The sequence below is a fragment of the Mus caroli genome, chromosome 6, assembly GCF_900094665.2.
Source record: "Mus caroli chromosome 6, CAROLI_EIJ_v1.1, whole genome shotgun sequence".
Classification (NCBI taxonomy): domain Eukaryota; kingdom Metazoa; phylum Chordata; class Mammalia; order Rodentia; family Muridae; genus Mus; species Mus caroli.
Window position 1 is genome coordinate 93,928,679 of NC_034575.1, and position 17,143 is coordinate 93,945,821.

Sequence of the window (17,143 nt, forward strand, 5' to 3'; positions counted from 1 at the left end):
TGTATCGACTTCTTTTTGATTGTGTCCAAGCTGTTTTTGAATTTCTGTGGTGTCTCCCAAAATCTCAAGACTTCCCCTTAAAGAGCTAGCATCTCTTTCCAACCCAGCTAAACTCAGTTTGTAGTTACTTTTGTGTGGTGTGCCTGGCGTGTATCTGTGTATCCATGTGTATCCTGGTATACACGAAGGTGGCTTGTGTGAGCACATGGAAACCAGAGGATGCAGTTGGACATCTCCCTGTTTCTCACAACTTCGTTTGTGAAGCAAGGGTTCTCACTAAGCCTAGAGCTCACTGATTGGATTTGCTAGCCAGCTTGCCTTGGAGATCTCTCTCAGCCTCCTGAACACTTGCTGCGATTTCAGGTCAAGATCGAGACTCAGGTGGCTTTTTATGGGGGTGTTGGGGACTCCGATATTCACGCTTATGTGGGAGGGTTTTATCCACCCTACCACTCCTCCAACCCCACACTGTGATTTTCTTTTTCTTTTTCTTTTTCTTTTTCTTTTTCTTTTTCTTTTTCTTTTTCTTTTTCTTTTTCTTTTTCTTTTTTTTCTTTTTCCTTTTCCTTTTCTTTTTCTCTTTCTTTCTTTCTTCCTTTCTTTCTTTCTTTCTTTCTTTCTTTCTTTCTTTCTTTCTTTCTTTCTTTCTTTCTTTCTTTTGAAGAACCACATGATCTGAGGTTCTCATCAAGGTGCCTGTGCCCTGTGTGCCTTGGCTCCCTGGAACTCTTAGCTTTCATGCTCTTGTACTCTGTCAGTAGCCAGAATTCTGGGATAAATATGAATAAGACACTGCAGGAAACTTCCACTAGAGAATTTTAAAATAGACGCAGAGACTTGGGCATATTTGAGGTATGAACTCGCAATGGCATGGTCATCTCAAAGAGATTCTGTTGAGGAAGTAGGTGGTCCTTTCCGTCAGGTTGATACATGCATACCTGGGCACACTCAAAAATACTGTGAAATGATGGATTTCACATTATGATTGATTTTAAAATAAATTTTGCAATGATGGGGAACTTTGAACTCACTAGACCCAAACCAATATTCTGACCACTAACTTTCTCTTGCATATTGTCCAAATTAATACAAAACATCAGATTCCCTACTTNTCNGACATCTCAAATAAAGGATATACAGCAGTTCCTGAAGGAAGCAGTGAGACATTTTTAGGGTGGGANGCATAGTGGTTAGAACTTGAAATTAGAACCCATCCTGGGTTCAGATCCAAAGTGTGCACTGATTCTGCAGGCTTGCATGCTCTCTACAGTATAGTCCTGTGTTTCCACATNAGAAAAGAGAAAGGGCTACTAATTATTTCTAACTCATTTATCGTCTTACCTAACAAAGAATAAATAGCATTTAGCTTTGAAAATCGAAGCTGCATTCAACCTTGCTGTCTAAATTATTCCTTGTAATTTGTTCGTTGCAAGATCAAATACTTTATTAATAGTGTGCGCTTATTCAGCTGATATTCATTAAGGCTCAACAATGTGCCAAACTCTCTGTTAGGAAAACGTTGCTTTATAACCATGGTGCCCCTCACAGTGATTTGTACAGTAGCACCATCAGTCCCAGCTTCCTTCCAGCTGAACTGTGCTTGGCCAATCCTTCTGAAGGCAATTGACATGACTCCACCGCTTGCTTCTATAGACACAGTGCTTCTCCAGCTACACTGGCCCTGAAGTCTACTTCCTGCATTAGCTAATCAGCCCTGAGAAACTTTCCCCAAGGTTGACGNCATCTATCTCCATCTATCCAGGGGACTGGGGTCATAGCTCAGTGGTAGGGCATTTGACTAGGATGCATCCTGGGCAAGATAAAGGAGCTGTAAAGGGAAGCTTTCTATCCTTGAGCTCACAGCCTGGAGGGACCACNNTACTACCCCGATAGTGGACCTCAACAGTTGAGTGTGGCCATTTCAAGGGGATTCCCACAAAGCAGTCTCCCATAGGAAATGGTGACCTCATTCCCAACCAGGAGGTAATATCTAGGAGCTGCCCTTAGAAGTCACTGGCCATATTGCCATATTTGCCTCTCTTCTATAACACAGGCTAGATCAAGCAAAGTGCCACCTCAAGGGTTTCTTGTCCTGACATAATTCTGCTGATATATAGACAGCGTTATGTAGAGGTTAGAAGCAGACTCTAAATGTTTTTTAGTTTTATCTATCTATCTATCTATCTATCTATCTATCTATCTATCTATCTATCTATCTATNTATTTATTTTGCCATGCTGGGTGTAGAACCCCAGACCTCATGCATGCTATGCAAATGGTCCTACACTAAGCTATAACCCCTGCCCTTATGCATACACTGTTGAGTGAGACATTTGACCTCTCTGCCTCAGTTTCCTTGTCTATAAAGTGTTATATCAACTGCAGTTGTCTTGATGCTAGAACTTGAGACTTTCATCCACAAGAAGTGGCTTGGCCCTAATAGACTCCTGTCAAAAAAGACCTCCACTGGGTCTTGATCATCTTGGGATTCAGTTGTCTACTTTATCCCCACCACCACCACCACCACCACAGTAAAGTTGAACTTGACTGTTAAGTTTAGTTTAGGCATTCTTTCCCTGCTTCTTTGATTCTTTGAAATGCTTTGTTTCAAGTTAACTACTTCTTCAAAAGTGGAAAGGACGTAGGAAGGAAGCTGTCCTAAGGGAATTGAGGTCTAGAGGTAACTGTTCCTAGGGCACAAGGGCCCTCTTGTACTCTCTCAAACAAAGAATAAAAGTCCCCGTTTACTTGTGTTAACTACGCAATTGATATTCAGACGAAGAAGACGGGCCCTTCCACCTAGAAAAACAATCACATTTTACAGTGATCACTTACTTGGGAAAATATTCCTTTTGGTGGTGAGAGGCACCAGTGCGCTCAGTTAAGNCTATGACTGGGGCAAAGGCAGCAGCACCCTCACCTCACCTTTGCCTGAGCTGCCCAGACTGTGGCTTTCTGGAAGGGAAATCTTGTCCAGAGGTATAAATGTTCTGCATAGAAAGTCCAGCAAAGATTCACATCAGCCAAGCAGACATGTGTCTCTTCCTCTCTCAGTCCAGGGGGTTATTCTGACCCTGTTATAACTTAACTGTATGTATAAGAGGATTTTTCTAACCCAGAAAGAGAACAACAAAATTTTGTTCTTTTCTTTTTTCCTTTCCCTTTTCTTTTGCCCCACCTCCATCCCCAATTTTATTTTCTCCTCCTCTGTCTTCTCCCTTCCCCCTCCCCTTTTTTTTCTTCTCTCTCTTCCCTTCTCTCTCTTCAAAGTATATTCTGTGATGACCTAGAGATTTGCTTTGGTTTTGCTTTGGGATTTTTGAAATAGGATCTCATGTAGTTCCCCTGCTGGCNTTGAACTCCTGATCCTCCTGCCTTAGCTTCTTAAAGGCTAGATGACAGATATGTGCCACTAATGCCCAGTTTTGAGTGAGATGTACCTGCACGTGTGCGTCTCTCATTTGTCTCTTAAAACATGAACATCGTAATAGAAGTGCACNTTTATATCCAGTTTGCATATGAGGACGTAAGACACACACAGTTAATATTTCTAGAGCCACTGGATTAATCTTGTAGCTCACTATTTCCAAGTTTTAATTTGCAGTTTTGGTTTATTAATGCTCAGGCATAAGTCCCCTAAAACTAAAGATTTGGACCTGGGAAATGTGTTTAGACTTCAGTTCCTAATAGCTTTGTAACTTTCATCCTTTTGGCCTTTTACAGTGCTCTATGCAAACATGCTAATGCCTCTCATGGCCCCTTAAGTTGAACAAGAACAAAACCAAACACACACAGAGAGCAAGGTTGACCCTGAGGTGACCTGTTTCTCAATAGAACCTCTCAGAGCAATGACTGCTAATAATCAGGCACCAGTTATCAGAGCCTTTGCTGGAAGGCATTGAAATGTGGCCCAAGGACATTTTAAATTAGCGCAGTGCATATTCATTGGCGTGTGTGCAGGGTGTGGGTGTGTGTATTATGTTTATGAAGATTCTATAAGTGCTCATTTCCCCAAGACCTACCAACCTGCCCACCCTGCCTGCCCTGCCTGCCCTGCCTGCCACCACAGTGTTACTAATATACAAATCTGAGAGCAGCTTCCACTATGTACAACACCTCCCAGCCCCATCTCTTCATCCAGGGCATTAGCTCATGCATATACAGAGGCCAGAGACCAGCATCAGAAGTCTCCCACCTATTATTTTTGAGACCTTGCCAATTAGGCTACACTGGCTGGCTGCTGGTAAGCTTCAGGGATTNCCTGTCCAACAACCACTTCAGCCCTGAGGTATAAAAGATATGTACCCAGATTTTATGTGAGCTGGGAATCCAAACTCATGTCTTTATGCATGAACAACAAGCAGTTTATCCACTGAACTGTTTTCTGTCTCTTGGATCTAAAACCTAAAATAACCAAAAAGTTCTACAGCCCTTATCTGTCTGTCTGTCTGTCTATCATTTATCTTCTTACCTCCCTATCTACATAGTGTGTGCATGAATGTGTGTGTGTGTGTGTGTGTGTGTGTGCTTGTGTGTGTTTGTATCTGTGTGTCTATGTCTCTGTGTTTAGGTGCATGTGTGCAACAGCATACGTGTGGAAGTCAAATGTCAATTTGGAAGTCAATACAGGGACCCCAAGAATTGAACTCAGGTTGTCAGCCTTGGCAAATGTCTTACCCACTCTTCCATTTTGCTAACCTCCAAATCGAAAACAATTTTAGTGTCAACCTGATGCCTTAAGTAGAGTTTGATACCCAATTGCATGAGCTAGGTTACAGTCCAAACGCTGGTGAGCTAAAAAAATTAAATACCAAGTTATCTTTTGGCCGTATGTATGTATGTATGTATGTATGTATGTATGTATAAGATGTAAATAAAACATGAATAAATTTCATGTTTACATCTAGGTATTATCCCCAAGATAAATATGTGTATAAACATCACAAAATTATAAAGAAGTTAAAAAAAAATCCTAAGTCCTTCTTGTCCCAAGGTTTTCAAGTAAAACTAGCTTATCCTGTATGTGGAGTACCACCTTGCTGTATACCTCTGGGTCGCTCCATGGTTTAATTCCTCTTTGATGCTTTCTGAAATTACTTGTCTAATACATAATAGAGAGCTATGATCAGGTAAAGGAGAGGCTAATCTGCAACGTGGTGTGATGCAGGTATCAAGGAATTATTATTTGAAATTGTCTGGAAATGCTTGAGGGTCCAGGATGGAAGGAGTGATGCATAGCTATTGTCTAGAAAGATTTCCAGGGCAGAAGAAGAGGAACTTGTGGCTGTCTTCTCTAGCTAGCTTTGAGGAAATCCATGTCTGACTGGGACATCATTCTCAAGAAAAAATGAAAATGAGTTTGCTGCTTTAAAACATCCCAGAAGAACCTGAGGAGACAGCACCACTCCGAGTAGTTAAGGCTAACCATTTCTTTAATCCTGTCTTTAGTGCTGTAAATATTTTTATTAAAGTCTTTGAGCTCCCTCTTGTGGCTCTTTGGATAATTTCAATCTCAAGGAAGCCAGCTTTTCTTTTGCCATAAGGACACCGCTTTATAAAAGGGAAGTATTTTCCCATTGCTTTTCTTTATGAAAGAAAGCAAGGAAAAAAAAAAGTAGGGAGAGCTGAAAGATGGAGGAAGAGAAAAGTCCTCTGATGGAAGCCACACATGGACTCCTATTTCACNGGAATACCTGGCGCCCACAGGACATCTGCCACTTTTGGCAGCAGGTGACACCTTGCCTACATGCTTGCAATGTGTGCACCAGACAGAAGTCAGTGCGGGNCACCCTTTTTACTCCCTGTATAAACAGATCATATAATTCTGTGTGAGTCCTCAGAGTTTCCTGTTTTAAAAACACAGTTCTTTATAGCAAAGAGTGTTGTTTCCATAAAGCCTGAAATAGAGTATGAGTTTTATTGAAAAAAACAAAAACAAGAAACAACTCAGCAGTCAGTCAAGAACTCATTGCTGTTCTTGTCTGTGTCTAGTTACCTGTCTCTGGAAACTTGATCGACCTCTATAGCAGCCAGGGCCTGCCGCCGCCAGGCCTTACCATCAGCAACTCCTGTCCAGCCAACCTTCCCAACATAAAAAGGGAGCTCACAGGTACGTACCTAGCACAAATGCTTCTTACTATGATANTCTGTTCTCTTCCCCACTGGGGAGCGTTACCAATGGAACAGCAGCGTTTCCTGTGCACCTAGTGGGTGTGCTCCCAGTGTCTGCGGNTCCTGAGCCTCTGTGCAGTAATTTAATACNCAGTATTAAGACGTTAAGTTGCCAGTTTCCAGGGCTGCTGGGAGCCCTTTGGGTTGAGGGTTATAGGTAGTATACTGTCCTGTAAAGTGCCTCTCCCCTACCCACTGTGTATCTTGCTTGCTGAGCCCCTGGAGACTTGACTTAGGGGATCCTGCTTTGAATTTTCCATTTGAGTCCACACTTGGGATCGAGTAAGAATGTATTTCTTACATCTTTCGATGCCTTCTCCTCTTTTTCCTTTTTTGTGTGCATGAGATTTATTATAGAAGGAGAAATAAATCATAAAATGGAGCCATCAGAATATTTGCTCTTGAGGCAAGTGTGAAATTACCTATTTTGCCACTTTGTTTGATGCTTTAGGGAAGGCATTTGACCAATAAAACATGACAGAAACTGTATTAGAACCGGCATTCTACCATGGTGAATTTTATGGTCCTTGCCCCAAAATCCCTTTTTATTATTTAGTTCTTGCCTCTTGCAAAAATTGGGGGTGGGGTTGAGTAGATGGGGTATGGATTTGTTGCAAAGACTGTTCTATCCAAAAGCATTACAACAAAAACTATTTCAGAACATTTTAACATAGGCAAAACAGGTTTTTTTCTCCAGAAAGTGTTAATTGGGGCTTAAAAGGTAATTTACTAATAAACAAAAACTTAAAAACCATTAAGAAGCAGTGGACAGCAAGACCTTCTTACCCTTCTATTTGAGAATGCAAGCGAGAAAGTGGCTTGGATTGACCATCTGAATTTGGGAGNTTCTAATTTTAATTCCGTCTATCTGCACACATGCATTCTGTCTGTCTGCACACACACATGCATATGCAGTTAGGAGTTTCATGATTACAGGTTACATCCTGGGAAATAGTTCACTTGATGATTTTGCTGTGGTATGAGCTTCACAGTGTGGCTTTACGTAGACCAAGAAGGCTGTAATATCATTAAACGGTGTCATCTTAATTACATTTATTAATTGATATTCAACGTACAGCCTCTCTGACTATTTCAATGTAGTGTGGCATGGGCATTTACATTTATGATATATAATATATCTTGCTTTTAGAAAGGAAACTAGCATGGTATGATAAGTCTCAAAATTATTACAGCACAATTTGTTTCATACTTTTGTTTCTCACATGATAGAAAAAAATCTCTTGACACTAAAATATAATGCAACTTCTCAAATGGAATTGCCACCAAATATATCTAGACCCTTCCTAATTTACGTTTTCATANACAGACAAGTAGTAAATACACGGTGACTCCTAAGAATTGTGACATGATCAAGTTCTAGTACATGCTGACAGAACCTGACTCCACATTCTGAAAAAACAAAACAAAACAAAACAAAACAAACCAACAACAACAACAACAACAAAAACAAAAACAAAAAAAAAATCATTCTCATGAGTTAGGCAAAGGCCATGTAAACACATCCGGAAACATTCCCCGCCAGTTTCCATGTCACTGCATTACATACAATACTGGAAGGTTATTTGTCCTGAAAATAAAGTTTGACTCTTAATAACAGAATATGCCACCAAGGGCTGGAGAGTGTTTAAGAAGACCCACACAGTGGCTCTCAGCTCTCTGTGGCTCCTCTCTGGGATCTGATGCCCTCTTCTGGCCACCTTGGGCATTGCACACACATGGTGCACGGACACACAGCGCATAAAATTAAAATAAGTAAATCTTAAAAAATGATATGCTATCAAATAGTTTCTGTTTATTTTATTCGTTTTAGTACTAGCATGTAGGCTTGCTGTACTGTGGCTTGTCGTCTGGTTTGTAGAAACTGAGCGTTGCAGAGATTTGGCATATGTAGCATTAGAAGAGGCAGAAGTCTATAGAAGGTGTCATTTGAAAAGTCACATTTTCATTAGACTCCAGTGAGTTAAGTTTCAAATGTTCAGAAGAGATGCTTTGTAATTTACATTGTTATGTCCCTCAAAGTTCCAGTTTCTAATGACTTCATTCACGTGCACAGCGTGTATTTTCCCCACAGAGTCTGAAGCAAGAGCATTGGCTAAAGAGAGGCAGAAAAAGGACAATCACAACTTGAGTAAGTTTGCTTAATTTATATACATGGCGTTAGACATTAAAGTCAGTGTTCTTCATGTATCAAAAGGTGATTCCAGCAATTTCACAGGAAAGTTACTATTTCTCGTCATTAAAGGTACAGTGAGAGTATTCCAGAGAGATTCTATTTCAGATCAAACTATATCCATCTCTCTCTCTCTCTCTCTCTCTCTCTCTATATATATATATATATATATATATATATATATATATATTTCCCAGAATATACATTTACATATATGTTTTCTCTGTATACATATATATACACACATATGTGTATATGTACTTATATGTACAGAGAGATAGAGAGAGAGGAGAGAGTATGTATGTGTGTGTGTACATATGTGTGTGTGTGTGTGTGTGTGTGTGTAGAGAGAGAGAGCTACAGAGAGAGGAGAGATAGAGACAAAGTTTTATATTTTTGAAAAACTGTTTTTGTTTGTTTGTGGTAGTAGGTGTGGTGTGGTGGTGGAGAGAGAGAGAGAGAGAGAGAGAGACAGAGACAGAGAGACAGAGAGAGAGACAGAGAGAGAGACAGAGAGAGAGAGAGAAGGGAGTCTTGATCTTGATCCCCAACTACCCAATTGTAAGTACTGCACATTGGAACTTATTAGCAGAAGGGGATTTGGAGATCACCTTTTCCAATGAGATCTCAAGGTTAAAAAAAGAAGACAAAAGAAAAGAGAGAAACACAGAGAAGGTTGTGGTGGGTGAAGTANCCTGCCAAGTGATGTCTGTCTGTTACTCTGAGGCATTGTGTAACACTAGGATGTCTTTACATGTGGGGCTTACTCGTCACAAAACCTTGAAGGTTTTCCTTGGGAAAACTGTATGCTTAAGGTACACATTGAAGAGAGACTACACGGTGGAAATAAAGGTTGGNTGTAGAGGCAGGGAGTCACATAGGGAGGCTCCTTTTATGCTGTTTCTTACATTGAAGTTTGAGAGTGAGAGTCCTGTGTAGAAACCTTGCTCTCAATGTAAGAGAGAGAAGAGCCCCTCTCTGTTCTAATAGCCAGGAGCAAGCCTCNCTAGTTTTCAGGTAGGTGCTGTTTTCCTGACCTTTCCAAGGAAGCTAGTTGCACATCCTCCTGCTCAGGTCCCCACAGAGCCTTCACTCAGCATTGTCAGTCATTGCAGATGGGCTCGGCTCTCAGCTGGAAAGCTGTGAATACAGCCTTCAAGTCTTGGCTAATTCCTGGGAAGTAATTCTCAGGGTCCTGTTGACCTTGACTCNGCCCTGCCTTTCTAGGATTTAGCTTGTGACAATACTTACTTGCTGAAAAGTGCAATCCTTAATCCTGAATACGTTCAGTTATTCTTTCCACCACTACAAGTTATTGAGCTCCAGTTTGATGCAAGGAACTTTCTGTAGAAGCAAACTGGACAAACGGGTTTTCTACTGGTGGGCATGTTCAGATGTCAGGTGCCTCATACCAATTACTGAGAGGAACAAGAAGGATAACAATAGATATCATACCCCATTATGAAAAGAAGCACACTAGAGGGATAGACCTATTAGGATTCGTGGGTCCACTGGCCAAGATCTAGAAACCAGCTTGGCTGTGATAGTTGCCCCAGGCATGTAGAAGTTGGTAATGTTAAGAGTTCCTTTGACCTTTAGCTTCATACACTTTAGGGTGTTGTTTTTACTAAGTTTTATAAAGTCATATCACTTTTATAATAACTGTTTGAAGAGGCAAATCCTACCCAAAAGGTAGCTGGGTCATCTCTAAATGTTGACAGCAAGAGAACCCAGAGGCATGCAGGGAAGTGAGAGAAGGTAGGTGTGGGATATTTTAGCAAAGGGATTCTTGTTACACTTACCATGCCAGCTCACATCATTGCCTGGGATGCAAAGGTGACAGGCAGTAGGTGAACAATATGTATGAGATTCAGAGTTCTGTGAGAAGAAGAGGTGGAGCCCAGTGAACATAGTATCATGATAGGCATGGGGCTCATGGGTCGTAATAGGACAGCCTGGGAGCTCATATAGGTGAGCTTGAGTTGCTACTTACAGGAGGAGATGGCTCCTTAGGGGTCTGGAGGAAGAGTGTTCTAGGCAGAGGGGATAGCAGAGGAAGATGGCCAATGCATATCTGCCTTGGATGTATGTGGAACTAACAGCATCAGTGAATCCATCAGCAGAAGAGCACAGGTCCATTGCCAGAGAAGATGCTGTCACACTGGAAGAGGAGTAAAGGGAGATATGGGCAGGGCAGGGCGGGGCCACCAGATCCTTGTAGAACTCCTCAAGGACTTAACTTTCCCTTGGATAAAATGGGAAGTGATNGGGGCGAGGTTCAAGTTGACGTGACCTCACTTGGGACTTAGTGGAGTCCCTCCCCCTGGTCAAATGGTAGAGGGTGCAGTGGGCTCTGGGACTCACAGGTGCCAGTGNAGACTGTTATGNTAGCCCAGGCAAGGGGTGGCGTTCCACAGCGGGAAACAGGAGAANTGCTAGAACACAGAGTCAGGAAATATTTTAACAACAGAAGGTATTAGATGATAGATAACAAAAGTGGAAGAAAGAATGGTGTGGCGCCGATTTCAGGGTTCCAGCCTAGACATTTGAAAGAATGTCGATACTAATGAGGTAAGTTACCATTTAGCCTGAGGTACAGCAAAGCTAAGCTGAAAATTGTGACATCTCATGTCTAAAATTCCCTTCATCAGCACCATTGACTGGTATATAGTGTTTCTATGTATGTTTTTTATATTTCTAGAACTCTAATAATAGGAATTAGCATTATATATGGATATATATTTGTGTGCATATATAATATAAATAAATACATTTATATTTAATCATTGGAATAATTACTCAGATAAGGCAAATAGTAATTTGTATTGGGAAAATTATGTATAGCATTAGTTATCTACATATGCAAAACATTAGGGGACAAATATAAATAAAATATTAGGGCACTGAAAGTAAATCCATTTTATTAGACCTTAACTTATTTGGATTTTATTTGTTAGATTAGGTAAATTGAGAACATTTACTATCTTACTAGGTCACCATCCCCTGAGAGTGATAGTTCTGGTGGGTATAGAGTACAGGGTGAGGACCTGACAGTGATAGTTTTGGTGGGTATAGAGTACAGGGTGAGGCTGCTTGCAGGATGTGTGGTATAGATGTGTGCTGTCCAGGGTGGTAGCTACTTGCCATTTAATGCCTAGAGCATCTGAATTGTAGTTAGTCCAGATTGGGCTGTGCTGGTCTGGGAGCTGGCCCGAGAAACACTTGACTGGCATGTGCAAAGCCCTGGAATTGATCCCTAGCATTGCACACAAAAATATGCTCAAGTGTAAAATATTTTGATTTTGAAAGCTTAGTGTGAAGAAAAGAATGTGCACCTTCTAATTTAATTTTTTTATATTTATTACCTGTTAAAATGATAATGGCCTATAGAAAATGGATTTAATGGAATATTAAAGTTAACTTAATGTCTTTTCTTTTACTAGTCTAGCCTGGCCACTAAGGAATCTAAAATTACACATGTAACGTGCATATTTATTTTTGTCAGTCCTGGGCTAGAAGAGGAGTTTTTATATATCTCATGAACAAAACCAAATGTTTTATTATTTTAAGTGGTTAAAAAGAAATCCAAACAAGAGTGGTGTCCTATGACCAGAAAAATTATGTAAAATTCTAATTTCAGCATCCAAAGTAAGTCTGCTGCTGTGCATGAGCAGGTGTGTGCTGCCCAAGTTATGCTAAATTGTTGTTGCTATGTTTTTTAATTGTGTCATTACAGACACATTTTATGAGTGCAAATTTGTTTTCTCTTTAGTTAAACAAGTACAATACAGATGTGCCCAATTTTGATGTGCAACTGAGCACCCTGCCCTGGTTTCAGTGCCATTGTAGAATGAAGTGGGAAATTGCCTGCCTCAGAGTTTCATAAATGAGGGGACTCCAAAGGCAGCTCATCTCTTCTTAAAAGTTCATTCCCTCCAGTAGCAAAAGGAAGACATGCTCAGGGTGAAGTGGGCTCAGGTTTCCATTGTCCTGGCTGGTGACGTCAGTATGCACATGCCTTTAATGAGATATGCTGAACGGGTGTGCCTCGGTCGCTAATGGCCCTTTCCCATGCTCTTTTCTTGAAGTTGAACGAAGAAGAAGATTTAACATAAACGACCGCATTAAGGAGCTAGGTACTTTGATCCCCAAGTCAAATGATCCGTGAGTACAATCGCATGTTCATCTGCATCATCTACTTCCGCACCTTTCCATTTTCTCATATGAGAAATTAAAGGACTCTCTCTCTCCCCTCACCCCCTGCTTCCTTTTCTCAGCATTTCCTCTGCTTAATTTCATGAAACTAAAATTTCAAGAGAAATGTACTGAATTGTACGAGCTGAGATAGTTGCTTTGAATGTGAGCAGTAGAGTTTATGGGCATCTGAGAACTCAGCAGAAAATTTTGAGCTTGGGGCTTGAGGCAGGCTTTCATGGTCACACATACTTGACCCCAATAGTTGTTAAGGCAAGATGGGTGGCATGTAGGAACCCCAACTACATAGCATCTCTAAATGGGCATTGATGAGCAGACACTGAAAACATCAAGTTCAATGATACTGGGAAGGCAGAAGGTCAGTAGTTTTTATGAAAACTTGCATAGTCTTTGTATGTTTTACCAATCTAGGGGGAGAGAAAGCAATGGTTAATCCCCTTACAAACTACAAGTCAGCTGATCTCTGTTTCAGTTTTTGGTCCTCTCTGCCTCCTCTCTTAGAGAGATAACAGATAATTTTCAAGTCTTTCCTACCACGTTATCTGCCATGTCAGCAAACTGGTCAACAAACATACAATTTTTATCCATTAGAAACTGGCCCATTTGAGATGAAGAGCTGGGGGGATGTATATATTTTAATGGCCCCCACAGGCATTCTATGAAATTAGCCTTTGAATATGACCTTTTAGCTATCTAATAAAAAGTAAAGATGCAATCAGGCATTATTCATTCAAGGCTTATTAAATTCACGACTCACATTATTGTCGGGGAATTTGTAGCAAAATAAAATAAAACCATTACCTATCGTGAGGTGGTTTTGATAAATGTGCAGCCGTTTCTGTCTTCTAACACTTTGGCTTCCCAGGCTTCAAGGAGAGGCGTTTTCAAGCTGGAGACATGCAACGTCTCCATTGTGCTGCACAAATTCACCCTCCTAAAGGCTGTGACCTTCATTTCCTACAGTCAGTCTTGCATGATAGCTGAAATTGAATTCCCAATCCCTCTTCTTTATCAGTGTTCCCCCCCTTTTTTAGCATATTCTTTTAAAACTGTAGTGTGTAAATCTCTTCAGTAACAGATTATGAAATTAAGGCGCGCTCTAGTGTAAGCTTGGATTTACATGTCTCCTCCATTGTAATGGAAGGCTTACGTGTTTACAGAGGGGGCTGGTAGGGAGATCGCTTGGCAGACATTGTCTTAAGATAAAAACTGCACTGTGGGTTTTCCAAACCGGGTATTTGGAATGTGCCTTGGAACTGAAATAGAGACACACTTTACCTGATTAGTGTCCCAGCTCCTTCCCCAGAACGAGTGTACTTTAACATATACTTACTTGCCCATGAAGAAAGATTCCTCTAAATTACCCAAAACACAACATTTGAATCTAATTTAGCCAAGAAACATAATTAATTGAGTCTCAAGTAGACATATCCCCAGATGCCTGAGAGAAGTATGTCTTGAGAACTGAGTGGCCAACAGCTCCGCTTGAGAAGCCTGGCTCTGGCTTCTCCCTTTGGTAGCCTGTACGAGGCATGGTCCCTTACAGTGGTGTTTCTGGCTGGCTGCTACAGCTTTTGTTGCTTTCAATTTTTAGTCTTGAGAATTGGTCCCAGTGCTCACTCTGAGTATCTTGGGACACCTCCCTGGGCTGCCATTTTTGGTGCTCAGATACGGGGGATCCAACTCAGGGTCTTCTCTGGGGAGACTGTAGCTATTCTTTTCCTTGGAGAATTCCTGTTTTGTTCCTCAGCCAGCCCATATGAGGATCAGTGACCAGGTGGCTCATTTAAATGGCCTGGCCCTCACCTATTCCATATGACACTTCTGATCAGCTCTTAGTCGCTGTAGGTGATGGGGTTGACGGCTCTATTTACCTCAGAGAGATTTTTATTTTATCACTATAGTCATTATCACTACAAATTGTCTACTAAAGGGACTGGACAGATTACTTCCACAAATGTAGTTCACTTTCCATTGTTTGTTCTGGGCTACTCAAAGATTTTTTACTGTAACTTTGTCCTTGTTTGCTTTCCACTGCTGTGATAAAAATATTGACCAAAAAGCATCTTGGGAAAGAGGGGTTGTACTTGGCTTTTGGGTTCCAATCATACTCCATCACTGAAGGAACTCAAGGCAGGGACCTGGAAGCAGGAACTGAAGCAGAGGAGTACAGAAACGCTGACTTGCTCTACAAAGCTTGTTCAGCTTCCTAATATTTCCAGGACCATCTTCCCAGAGNTGTCATAGCCCAGATGGTCTGGGCCAACCTACCACCATCATTAATTAAGAAAACGTTCCCACAGATGTGTCTACAGGCCGATCTGAGGGAGGCATTTTTCTGAACTGCTGTATCCTCTTCCCAGATGACCCTGGCTTATGTTAGATAGGCTTTTGTCCACAGTTAGCACACTGGTGCCACAATGAAGAAGCTGAAAGTCACACTGTTGGCAGCCATTGAGATTGGGAATCCAGGGCAGTATCTGGCCGGGTTTCTAACCATGGTAGTTGCCGTGATTGTGTTAAACACTTAAACACAGTACTTGCTCCAGTATTGAATGATATTCTCAAGTTCATATAAAGCATCTTTGATTTAATTACTCATTTACAAAGCTGCCCAAAAGCACATAGTAACATCATTTCACAGATGAGAAAATGGATACAGAGTGAGGTTAGATAATGCCCATAATAATTCATGATGAAAATTGAAGAGGGTGTTTTCACACCTTAGACAAGTGGTGGGTTCCCACAGGCCTTTGGTTCTTCTTATCCTATCCCAGTGACTAAGTCTTTATAGTTCCAGGTATCTACAACTGTTTAAGACAGTTTATACATAAGGTATGATAATCCACACACATAAATTAAATAATTGATTTCACCTAGTGAGAGGTCTGTAATCTAGATGGAATTGTACTGTACTGGTTTCAACATCTGCACAATGTCTCTACCTTATGTAAGGTATTTATCGGGAGAAAGTGAAATGTTATATACCAAATAAGGGACCAGTGGCCAGTGTGGGGTGAGCACTAATTGGGATCTAGCCATCACTTATTTGTAATTGCCCTTCCAACTATACATCAAATACTGAATGTCCTTTGAACTCCTAATTCCTGAAAGGGTCCATTGTCTTGTCTTATCACAGAGACATGCGGTGGAACAAGGGAACCATTCTCAAGGCCTCTGTGGACTACATCCGGAAGTTGCAACGGGAACAGCAACGAGCTAAGGACCTTGAAAACCGGCAGAAGAAGCTGGAGCATGCGAACCGGCACCTGCTGCTCAGAGTACAGGTATCCACCCTCTGCCATGTGAACTGATTTCAGGACAATAGGAAGGATGATGCAGTGAGCCCTGAGGGAGCTGGAAGTAGTCTTAATATAGGTAGTCCTTCCTGTTTGTTGGTCCCATAATTGTGAGTTTGCCATTATTGGTGATTCCAGACTATCAATGGCACGTTTGCAACCACTCTTGGACGACGTGCGCCGGTTGGTAAATCTGAGTTGCTTGCAGCTCTTTGCTCAGAGGCTGAGCCCAGGTCAAGGGCTTTTTGTGGCACCCCTCTGAATTATAGTCTGTTAAATGACTTGTTCCCTTACAGTGTTGTCACTTTCATTGGGGACTTCTCATCTTACCCTGACCCCCAAGCATCATACGAGGCATGTAGATACTTCTTACAGCCAGGAAGGTCACAACGTGCTGACTGGGTCTGGGTATCAGAGAAGCCTCACCCAGGCAGAAGTTAGTACTCCTGGTTGGGTGTTCAGTGTGAATGAATCTACAGTGCACTCTGCTTGAGGGTGTATATCACGGTCATCGAACACCCATCTTCCCGGGGTTCCTGAACACTTCACATTCCCCACAAGTTAACAACACATTGGCTGTGGCTGCACTGATCCTTAGCCATGGGGCCAGGAGGCAGAAAGTGGTCCTCCTCTAGGCCTGGGCTTTAGAATCCAGGAGGTTAAACAGGGGCTAGATGTAAATTAAGCATCTTTCTTCCCCCCCCCCCCCACATACCTCCTTCTCCTCCTTTAATCTGTTATTTGTCTTATGTTACATCTCTTCTATAAAATGGCCTTAGGTATCTGGTACTTAGTGTATCCATTTGTAAGGTAGCTTATGTTATTTCCTTATTAAATTATTTAAATATAGCCAGTTTTTCTAAGGAGAACCCAAGTTGTGTCTTATGTTGAGGTTCCCAACTCACATATTCATTTTAAATATGAATGGTATGGAATTTGGGCCTTGGGAATTCCATGGCAGTGCCCTCTTGGCTTTCTTCTGTTGACTGCAAGGCTGGCTCTACCACTTTTGTATGTTATAGGGGAAAAAAATCACTAATTAGGCAGGCTCTACAGTGCCATAAGGTCTCAGAGCTCTCTACGAGATTTAACAGCTCATTTAGAAACTGAAGGAACTATTTTAATTTGTTGATAAACACTTCTAGTTAGACAACAAAGGGGTACNGTAAGATGTTTGTGTCTCCCCTAGTTAATTTATTTTCTTACTTCTTTTGAAAAGACAAACTACACTGCTACTCTTCATGTTGGTGTGGAGTTACCAGAACCC

At 41.4% G+C, this 17,143-nt stretch overlaps 1 protein-coding gene across 11 annotated transcripts in view; it reads left to right on the plus strand.

Moving 5' to 3' along the window:
- The window catches only part of Mitf (melanocyte inducing transcription factor), a 206,603-nt gene that overhangs the window by 183,064 nt on the left and 6,396 nt on the right, over positions 1 to 17,143 (plus strand). For 7 of the 11 annotated variants that reach the window (XM_021164525.2, XM_029478308.1, XM_029478303.1 and 4 more), the window contains exons 6-9: positions 5,992 to 6,109; positions 8,246 to 8,320; positions 12,451 to 12,526; positions 15,717 to 15,864. In XM_021164525.2, the coding sequence (XP_021020184.1) occupies positions 5,992 to 6,109; positions 8,246 to 8,320; positions 12,451 to 12,526; positions 15,717 to 15,864 (417 nt within the window). The remainder of the gene's footprint in view (positions 1 to 5,991; positions 6,110 to 8,245; positions 8,321 to 12,450; positions 12,527 to 15,716; positions 15,865 to 17,143) is intronic. The other 4 variants (XM_029478305.1, XM_021164526.2, XM_029478309.1 and 1 more) reach the window with 1 other exon arrangement.